The sequence below is a fragment of the Musa acuminata genome, chromosome BXJ2-7 (genome assembly GCF_036884655.1).
Source record: "Musa acuminata AAA Group cultivar baxijiao chromosome BXJ2-7, Cavendish_Baxijiao_AAA, whole genome shotgun sequence".
Classification (NCBI taxonomy): Eukaryota; Viridiplantae; Streptophyta; class Magnoliopsida; order Zingiberales; family Musaceae; genus Musa; species Musa acuminata.
In genome coordinates this window covers 8,590,648-8,602,000 of record NC_088344.1, presented here as the reverse complement: position 1 = coordinate 8,602,000, position 11,353 = coordinate 8,590,648, and the positions used below count along the sequence as shown (strand labels likewise).

At 35.0% G+C, this 11,353-nt stretch overlaps 1 protein-coding gene and 1 long non-coding RNA gene across 2 annotated transcripts; one reads left to right on the top strand and one right to left on the bottom strand.

The window, feature by feature from the left end:
• Positions 1-1,051: 1,051 nt before the first annotated feature.
• LOC135616153 (uncharacterized) lies at positions 1,052-3,521 on the bottom strand. Its single transcript, XR_010488286.1, has 3 exons — positions 3,202-3,521; positions 1,986-2,104; positions 1,052-1,407 (listed from the first exon to the last, which is right to left on the bottom strand). It is a non-coding gene; the product is annotated as an uncharacterized LOC135616153 (long non-coding RNA).
• A 1,450-nt stretch (positions 3,522-4,971) lies between these two features.
• Positions 4,972-5,451, top strand: LOC135618060 (protein VACUOLELESS GAMETOPHYTES-like). The gene has a single exon (XM_065118961.1). It carries the CDS (start codon positions 4,972-4,974, stop codon positions 5,449-5,451), a length of 480 nt encoding a protein of 159 aa, XP_064975033.1.
• Positions 5,452-11,353: the final 5,902 nt, after the last annotated feature.

The window sequence follows — 11,353 nt, the reverse complement described above, 5'->3', positions numbered from 1 at the left end:
AAAGGCGCATAGGAATGAATTAGATGGGCAATAACATTATAGGTAAGACAAAATAAAAATTTAGGTAATGATACCTTTACCTCTATCATTGTATATAAGATTCAACTACTTCAATTCTATTCTATTTTTTAAAGTCCGAGAGTTCAATTCTACACTTATAATTGGCTATCGCGTACTCTAAAAGCACTTATCAATTATCGAAAGAACAAGGAATTCAAGGAAGAGGAACATTGATGTGCAATTTAAATGTTTATCTAAAAATTAAAATATTTTTTTTAAATATGCTTTGAGATAATTTTCCTATTTCTTCGTATCTTTCTAATATATTCCATTCACAAGTTGACTCCCCAACCACATCCTCTTCGAATGTGTTTTTGCTAGAGAATTCTACAACTTAGCTAAACTTCATTCGACTATTGATTTCCCCCTGTTTAGCAATTGGCACCAACAGGCTTAATTTTTTGAGATTTCTTCTTCTAATTCCCTACAACCATTCTCAGCTTCATTGCTACTTCACTGTGGTATCTTTGGTAAAAAAATTGTTCCTATTCTCACCACCTTCATTTACCAAAGTCTCAACTCTTTCAAGAAAAGAAAAAAAAAGATAGTTTCTACCATCAATAATTTATTTCTTTATAGAAACATTATTGAGGGGATGACTACAAATACTAATTTAAACTATTCATTACTGTCTCATAATTTTAACTATATTACTAATTATAATAAAAGCTTTTACGTCTAATTTGAGATTTACAATATTTTAGGCAGAAGAATGATAATTGCTTTTGGAGCTTGTTGTCATGCTACCTACAACTTCCACTAAAGACTTTCTTAAAACTTATTCTCTTGGAATCCAAAATATTCAAATACACACAAACTCAAAAAATATATACAAATTATATCGATAACGCAAACTTGACACTTATATCATTATTTCAATATCCATATCAAAGGAAAGTCAAAGTATTTAAATTTCTTCATGTTTCGAGAAATATAAATATCGAAGCACATCTCCTCGCAGCATACAATCCGAATATGCATATAGTTTTTTAATAAGTAATAGTTAATTTTCTATTAAAAAAAATGTCATGCATACAATTACCATATCGTCAATGCCAATTGACAGCAAGCCACTCATGTGATGACATGACTCGCAGGGGTGTTGACCACAGAAACAAGACATGAATTACTGATTATGACTCTGCATAAAGTGTATGGTCGATTAGGAAAGATCGCTTTCAGCAGAAGTGTTGAAAGATGCCTTCAAAGCCTGCAAATGGTCTATAATTTATTTGTAAACGGAAAGGGTACAAAAAAAAACAATATTATACAGAGAGGATATATCTAATCTGAGAAGCTCCTTTAGAGTGATCCCGCCCATGTAGGAGTGATCGCCTTCTTGGAACTCTGCTTTGACCAAAGAGCTACCATGCCATTCAGTATTATTTCAGCTTAGATTAGCAAAGTTCAATGTATTTAAGTCTACAAGATCCAAATTGCCTATGCATAAAACTAATTATGATTAGCATGGAGAGGTAAAATTGATAAGTACCTACTACGGATTCGATGGTAAGATGATGTAGACTTCAAAATCAAGAAGAGGCTGTTGTTCATTGTGGAAATTGCAAGATAAGAACAAGAGTCACAACTAATGTAAGCTTAAGCATCTCGTAGGGAGACGCGACAATAACATGTCTCCATAAAGAGTGACAACTAAAGCATTGTCGAAAGTGACTAACGCATGATTTTGTCGAGCACAAAAACGAAATAATCAAGCCCACGTTGCCTTATAGTTTGTTCTCGATTCAAGCTGCAAATAGCTATAAGCGATTCTCCAACAAAAGAAGTTCTTGAAGACGATGAAAAAATAATTTGTGGTGACGACAAATTCCTTCTCGTGGGATATGATTCATTTTTCTGGTTGGTTCACCATGCATGGAAATGCCAATAGAGAAGAGACTCAAGAGAGTCTTTGGTTTGAGTACCTGAAGTCTTTCGCTATACAAGGGTATGCATATTGGATCTCTCAAACTTGAAAGACTTGTGAGAAATTTCTTCTGAGAGAAAAGAATTAATCTGTTCCCTTCAAGTCATCATGCTCGGGCTGTATAAGATTCAAAACAGCATCATGGACCATTCAAAGCCATTTAGAACACAAACTCGCTTAAATAGAAAACACAACAAAAAAAAATAGTGATTTCCACCATGAAGCATCCCATTTATTTCCAGGACTTTGCTACGACCAGAATCAAAATCACTTCAATCAGGAACTTTGAATACGACCGACAATTTGTTAACACAAGCAGGTGTAAGATGATGCCAACAAATGTTGTGTTCGGCACAAGTAGCAAAGACCCAATTTTCTCTCTGCCGTTCATATACCATAGATCACTAAGACAAAAAGTCAGATGTGATTCGATAACATAAGTAGATCACAGAATTATATGATGACTGGTAACACAAGCATGCTTATGCCACTACCAAAACCACTACAAGTGTTCCTAATTTTTTTAGTAAAACCATATCTCAATTTCGCCCTTTGTCAAGTGTATTGATTTCCCTAGATATTCTAATTTCCTAGTTATAAGGGTGCACATTGTGGGGGTTATATAATATACATTAGATCTTTCCGAACTAATCTAAGTTATTGGAAAAGTGGCAGTACATCCGACTACTTGTATTAGCATGGTATCAAAGCAAATCATGAGTTTGTATCCTAAATCGCATTAACATGCTAAGTCCAACAATCTTTCATCTGGCATATACATGAAAGGGATGTTTAAGCTTATAAATAAGCTTGGAGCTTTCCCACTAGCTTAGATGTTTGGAAAAGTGGTCTCCCGGCTCAAAATACCAATATTGGAACCTATAGAAGAGTCTCAAAATATGGTTTGTACACCATAAAATTACAGAAAATATTCAGTGTGTCGGTACCAACCAATATCATTGGTACATTGGTATACAAGTATTATATCATTATGGTGTGGTCGGAATGTTGCAAGTATTTGAATCCATACAGTAATTACCAAATCAATCGTCTTAGAATTTTCATGAAAAGCATTTGAATGAAAAGATCAGATAGCAAATACAGGCCTTTCGAAACAAATGCACCAACTTATGAAATATATTACTTTTGACGACTCAAACATGGAAATCATGACAGGGGTTAGATGGCAAGGGTAACACAAAACAAGAACTTACTTCGGGGAAGCAAATACTTTAGGCCGCTCGAGCTGAGTATCCCTGTCTATATCTGATCCAGTTCTCTCCATCTCGAAAAATGCTTCATCTGGCAAGCTAACATCTCTTTCCTGTGGCAATAGCTACCGCACCCACCAGTTCCTCACCCCATGTCCTCAGATTTGTTTGTCTTGCGATGAAATGCCTTGTAGCTGACTGCCTCTCATAAAACCATGAGCACCCGATGCCCCTCTCCACCGGAAGGGAAGGACACAGTCGCGCTCTCCGCCATCATCCCGGCCACCATTCGTCAGCCCTTGTGGCTACTCTTGTGTCGTCATTCTAAGGTATACACGTTAACTAATCAAGTCGATACCTTCTCATATATCTATTTATTTCAATAAATAGATGTATTTTATTTATTTCAATAAATTGAATGTGTTTTATTTGTATGTCATATTCTTTTCGTGTAGATTATTTATTTAATATATCATTAATTTAGGAATCCGAAAAACACTTTTAAGCTGATTCGTTTTGGATAAAACATAATAAACATTCTTATAATAATACTTATTTATTGTAATGAAAGATAAATAAGATGAGATGAACCACACGTATATGACCGAGTCTACTCTTAGGTCGTCTTAGATTCTAAGATATATATGTTAACTAGTCAACATCATTATTGATGTCGATAGCTTCTCGTATATATATTTATTTTCAATAAATAGATGTATTTTATTTATTTCAATAAATTGATAACGATAGCCTCATATGATGTGTTCTATTTGTATATCATATTCTTTTCTTCAAGCAAAAGTCGCTAATTTTTCCATGTAGATTATTTATTTAATATATCATTAATTTAGGAATCCGAAAAAAACTTTTAAGCTTGTTCGTTTTGGATAAAATATAATAAATATTATAATAATAATATTTATTTATTATAATGAGAGATAAATAAGATGAGATGAACCACACGTTGTATATGACCGAGTCTATTCTTGGGTCGTCTTAGATTCTAAGATATATAATGTTAACTAGTCAACATTATTATTGATGTCGATAGCCTCTCGTATATATATTTATTTCAATATATAGATGTATTTTATTTATTTCAATAAATTGATGTCGGTAGCAGATGTGTTTTATTTGTATATCATATTCTTTTCTTCAAGCAAAAGTCACTCCTTTTTCATGTAGATTATTTATTTAATATATCATTAATTTAGGAATCCGAAAAACACTTGTAAGCTCGTTCGTTTTGGATAAAACATAATAAATATTATCTTAATGATGCTTATTTGTTGAAATGAAAGATAGATAGATAAGATAACCGACATGAGTCGTCTAAGATTCTAAGGTATACATATTAATTAGTCAACATCATTATTGATGTTGGTAGTTTCTCGGACACCTCTTAATAAATAAATTTATTTATTTCTAAATATATTCATCACGATGCTCAATCTACGACACCGCGTAGATGACCTCGAGTCTACTCCTCACACTGCGTAGGTGACCTCGAGTCTACTCCTCAAGTTAACATCGATGACCTCTCAATAATAAATGAATTGGTCAGTGAATCCACTCCCCCAAAGGAATCTTTGCTTATGAAATACAAACAATCTCTACTGCTTCCCTCTCCCAAGTCTATAAATACCTGTTATCTCTTCTCCTTCCCCGGCGTGAAGAGAAAACAAGCCATCTCGTGCTCGCAGCGATCTCCCCAAAGTTATCTCTTCTCCTTCCCGGGCGTGAAGAGCGAAGTACAGGACGATCTTCCACATCATGCAGCCGAACCACTCCTTGTTCCAGACGTGCAGCCCGCCGGACTTCACCTGCAATCTCTGTCGGTGCCCTGGCTTCGGCTCCCGCTACCGCTGCGACGCCTGCGACTTCGACTGCCACGAGAGCTGTCGGACGTGCCCACAAGCCATCTCGTGCTCGCAGCACCCGCAGCACCAGCTGTCGCTGCAGTCGACGCCCCACCCGCCTGTCCGAAGATTCTGCGACGGTTGCCGGTTTCCGGTGCAAGGGATTCATTACAGGTGCCAACTGTGTGACTTTGATCTGCATCCTCAGTGCATCCAGCTGCCGCCGATGGTGCGTCCGTCGACGTCGGCGTCGGCGTCAAACAACGGCGGCGGCGGCGGCGGCGGCGGAGGAGGAGGAGGAGGAAGAGTAGGACGTTTCCTTCTCCAAGTTGGAGTCAACGTGCTTGCAAATGCAGTAGGCGTGGACTTGACTCACTTTATCAACGGATCATAAGCTCTATCCATATATCCAATAATATCTATGGTTATATAGAAGGGTGAGTGATGATATAGAGATTGCTAATATCTCTATATCACCGTGATTGCTAATATCACCGTGCTTGCTAATATCTATGTACTTGCCGACTCGCACAGACGACTATAGAACGTCCGTTGACCTGCGTTGATATAGAGAGATTGTATTAGAATCTCAATCTACAGGTGCTTAATGGAAGATCTTTGTAAGTTGTGGGCATGTGTAAGTAAACTCAGTGGAAAATAGATACAGATTAAATCAGAAATTTATTTGCCAAAATGTTGTCTCATCTCAGAATCAAAGATCAAAATTTGGCTCTTCTAGTAAAAAAATTGATTCGTGTTTTCACCACCTTCGTTGCCAAAGAGCTACTTGTGAGATGTGATTCATTTTTCTGGTTGGTTCGCCATGCATGGAAATGCCAATAGAGAAGCAACTCGAGAGAGTCTTTGGTTTGAGTACCCCAAGTCTTTCGCTATACAAGGGTATGTATGAATCTTGGGAGAGAAAAGAATTAATCTGTTCCCTTCAAGTCATTATGGTTGGGCCGTACAAGATTCAAAACAGCATCATGGACCATTCAAAACCTTTTAGAACACAAACTCGCTTAAATAGCAAACACAACAAAAAAAAGGTGGTTTCCACCATGAAGCATCCCATTTATTTCCAGGACTTTGCTACGACTAGAATCAAAATCAGTTCAATCAGGAAATTTGAATAAGACCGACAATTTGTTAACACAAGCAGGTGTAAGATGATGCCAACAAATAAATATTGTGTTCAGCACAAGTAGCAAAGACCCAATTTTCTCTCTGTCGTTCATATACCATAGATCACTAAGACAAAAAGTCAGATGTGATTCGATAACTTTAAGTGGATCACAGAGTTATATGGTGACTGGTAACACAAGCATATGCTTATGCCACTACCGAAACCACTACAAGCGTTCCTATTTGAGCTGAGTCCAACTCGGTGGTCATCAGGGAATCAGAAACTACAGAGATTCCTAGTTTGGTTGGACAGAGGTACAAACTCTAATTTATTACAGGGAATTAAGAATTACATTACTTATGGACAACAGTTAAAGGGCACAAAAGAAGAGTGGTTTGAGTCCAAGACACATCAAAATGGGTGTTTTCTGATGCAGTATCAACTACATGTTGGACTTCCAACATCAGCAAATTCACAGAATCAACATCATAAATGACACAATACCTGCATGCCCCCATGCAGTGGCAAGGGAATCCATGAATCAAATTGCAGTTGGAAGTGCATTAGAAAGTCAAACCCTTTTTCCCTTCTCTATATAGTTTTCATCGTTGATGCATCATCCCCCAACTCCTGGGTTTCACCCATGATCAGCAACCTCTTACTGCATTAATTTGACAATGCATGTAAGTCATCTTTGATAAATAAAATAAAATAACAAGAACATTAAGAAAATTAGGAGTTCAATAATGGATGGACTGCCAGTCAACAAATTGATGCATAATTTGTGGTAAAGTTACCTATATCTGCTTGAAATTATTTCACATTAATAATTGAGTTAAGTTTGCTCAAAGGTAACCATAGACCTGCAAAGACTCCACCTAAATGGCTGCAATGAGCACATAAGTAGTGACCAAGTGCCACCCACAATATGGTTGCCAAAAGCTTGAATGCTTGATTTGTCATTCTTGGCCACCATGGTCGCCAAACACTATGAGATGTATTGAAGATTGTAAATTGTGGTATGTGGATAAGTTGGAAAGAATTGCTAAGAAGTGGGTGATGAGTCCAAATGACTATCCAATGGAACCATTTCTAAGTGGTTGGTACTTTCTTTCTTGAAAGAGATTTATGCATCAAAAGCATGTGGTACCTAATATTTTGGCACAAGTAAAATCACAGTTCCAAGGTTGTATATAGTGAAAGTACTTTTCAACTAGTGAAATGAATCCAACTAAATTTAGTGTATTGTTTGTCATTTAAAATGACAGTGATGTGTTTTTACATTGTAATAAACATTGTCATTCAATCTTGAATTAGCACTTGCCTTCAATCAAAGCAACTTAATGTAGCACATCATTACAGCAGACAGTGAGAAATTAATCATGAAGGTATTACAGAACAATGCCAATGAATCAGCTTAATGTCAAGATAAAATTCAAAAAATCCTGGATGAAAGCCAACAGAAAATAATTCAAAATATTCTAAGCAATCATCAAGCCAACATATCACATTGTCTCACAAAGAAAGAAAAAAAAAGAACATAACTACATTCTCCGATGTTTTAATTTCGTGCAATACAGATTGGACAATTTCATCAGTACAAAGTGGATATTAAGTCAAATGGATATTAAGTGATTGGACAATTTCATCAGTACAAAGTGGGCATGATTCGTCATGCTACATCTTGGGTCTAAAACAATTTGGACTTGCAAGTGACATCTGTTGTGCCAAGATACTTGAATATGATTGGCAATGGATTTGGTGTCCCCAGCATCAGACAGGCTTATATGGTTCGAGGAAGTTATCCTCGAGGCGGCCAAGAAACTAGATTGAAAAATTCTTTGGGATCTAAGATGAGCTGAACAGAAGTAGCAGAAGATGTGATATCAGTACAGAACTTAGACAATGTACCCTATGGATTACTGCCATTGATAGTCACAACATTACACTGAACAACCTTTTATTTAAAAGTAAGTACATATTATCTCCTTTCCATGGTCTCCAATGCAGGACCCATGCCATCCTCCAACTGGATGGTGGCAGCCACCATTTGTTGGTGATCAATATTACACAATGTACAGGATAGGATGCCAATTCTTGAGGACATAACCAATAATTACAGCTTCGTTTCTTCTTCCTGAGTCTTTCTCTAATATGTTGCTTAGAAAACCAAGCCAAATATTGCGGGACAAGTGGTGGATAATATTAAGTCACGTATAAAATAGAACCACCGACAATGTCAGTCCCAAGCTCAAATAAAAAAGTTGATGAGTTTACGTTTAAGTTATTAAAAATAAAAATATGAATCTTAACCAATTTCGATATAGAACCGGGTCATCACCCACGGAGGCACCTTCACCACCTAAGTGTCTAGAATTACAAACAGTGAGCTAGGAGGTTGTGCGGAAACGATCATTCACATTGATGACTGAATATGGTGTCAAGTAGGTAAGGGTTCTCTCATTGTTTTGGATCAATGAGAGTAAAAAAGTTAGTTCAAGAAAAGAGAGTTAGATTAGCAACTTGCAATATAAGAACACTTCCGGAAGCGATTAGAATTAGTAAACACTTCTGGAAGAAGAATATATATTATTTGTTTATAAAAGATCAAGTAGCTAAGGGGAAAAATCTAGAAAAGTTAAACATAGAAATGATATAGGAATTATTATTGATAAGGATCTTAACAATAATATTATAGATGTAAAAAAAATTGAAAATAGAATTCTAGTTTTAAAATTTATGAAAGCGTAAGATATTTTGAATGTCATTAGTGCTTATATCCCTCAAATCAGATTGGATAATCAAACCAAAAGAGAATTTTGAGAAGACTCAAATGATATCATTCAACGAATGCCTATAATTGAAAATTTTATAATTGGAGGAGATTTGAATAGTCATGTAGGGAAAATATATGATGAATATAAAGAAGTGCATGAGAACTTTGGTTATAGGGAGAGAAATAAATATGTTGGTATAATTTTTGATTTTTCTACTTCGTATAATCTTATAATTATAAATACTCACCTTAAGGAAAAAAGATGAACATTTAATTATTTATAATAGACAACTTAGAACCTAGATGAGAATAACATTAATATTATTTGGACTAAGATAGCTAATAAGATTAGAAGCTTAGCAAAGAAGATTCTTGGTAAAACTAAAGGTAGAGATCTAACTTTAAAAGAGAATTGATGGTGATCCGTCGAAGTTCAAAAAATAATTTTTACTAAAAGATCATGTTTTAAAGATAGATAAAATTATAAAAATGAGAAAAAATCTAAAAGATATAATGAATATAAAAAAATGCTTTAAAAGGTGATTAGTATGGCGAGATATGAAAATTATAATAATTTTTATAATAAATTAGGTTATAAAGATGGTAAAAAAGATATAAATTGAATTGTCAAAGCTAGAGAAAGAAAGTGTTAAGATTTAAGTAATATTGATCGTATTAAAGATGAAAATCAAAGAATACTCGTTAATAATAATAAGATTAAAGAAAGATGAAAAAATTATTTTTATAAATTATTTAATAAATATTTCACATAGGACATAGATTTAATATTAAATAATAGTAGTATATTTAATAATCAGATATTTATTTATAAAATTAGAACTAATAAAGTAAAAGACACATTAAATAATATAAAAATAATTAAGAGTGTGGTATCCTTATTGAAGTTTGGAAAAGTTTAAGGAACAAGGAAGTAACTTGATTAACTAGCTTGTTTAACAAAATTATGAGATTCAGAATGGTACCTAACGAGTTGAGAAAGAGTTTTTGATAAAATCCTAGGGTTTTATCGTAGAAGAAAGGAGAGAAAAGGGAATGATCACTTCGAGCGGATCGACCTCCTTGATAACTTCGAGAGGATTAGCCTCCTAGGGTTTGTCAGAAGACTGGAATAATATTTCATTCATTGTCAAAAAGAAATACATACTTCCTTATTTATAAAGTTCCACTTGGAGTCCACTAGGACTTAGACTCTTAATAATAAATAAATATCAAATAACCCCTATCTGATTTAACTAAATAAACTGAATAAAATATTATTTAAAGCTCAAAAAATAAAAGGATCCTAACAATTCCTCCCCCTTCAAATCAGTCTTGTCCTCAAGGCTAAGCAGCATCAAACTAGAGAGCTTCATTTTCAACACTTCAGTCATAATGTATCTGCAGCGCATCACAACCCGTTGATCAAATATGTACTATCTCTACTTCTTGATATTGTAAGCAATAGGTCAGCCTTTCGATGTAGTAGTCATTGCAGTCTTCTGAAGAACTCTCTCTATCCGATGGCTAGTGGCAGTTGTGACCTTACTTCCACATCTTCCCTTTAGTATCATCTGCTTTCCATTAATAAAAAACTTCATAATTAGTTTAGTAAAATTCCAAGAAACATCACCCAAGGTTGATAGTCATTCAATTCTAAGCACTACTTTTAAATCTTCCATGAGTAGCAAAAAGAAGTCCACAAGCAACTCTTGGCCCTGTATAATCAATTTTATCTTCGAACATTTGATATCACAAGTTAAAATTCGTCCATAAGCGACCTTTACTTCGAATTTGTCACACTCTTCAATGTAGTAGGTCAATCGATCAGCAATCTTACTGTCCATAAAATTATTAGCACTACCAATATCAATCAAAACTATAATATGCTGATGTTTCAAAGTTCTTCCAATTTTCATAGTTTGCGGATCAGAATAGCCGGCTAATGCATGAATTGTATATATGATAGATCCAACATCTTCATTATAATCCATACCTTCATGATCAGTGTCCAAATTGTCAACTTCTGGTTCCTCTCCAATTAGTTCAATCGTTAGAAGTTGACCTTGTTTACATCGGTGCTTCTTCCTCCACTTTTTATCACAATGTCAGCATAAACCCTTTGTTGATCTTACCTTGTGTTCTTCTCAGGTTAGTCTTCAGGTGTTAGGGTTTCGGTTAGGAATATATGGGGTGGGTGGCTTGTTGATCATTTGTTTGTTGTCACTTCTGTTTCTATGATTTTCCTTGTTGATTTTTTCCCCATGCAAACGTGCAAATGAGATTACAGCTATTATAGTACGGGGTTGGTGAGCTTTGACTACACACTAAATATCTGGATTAAGTCCTTCAATAAATATTCCCATCAGTTGTCATTCGGACCAGTCTCTGACTTGA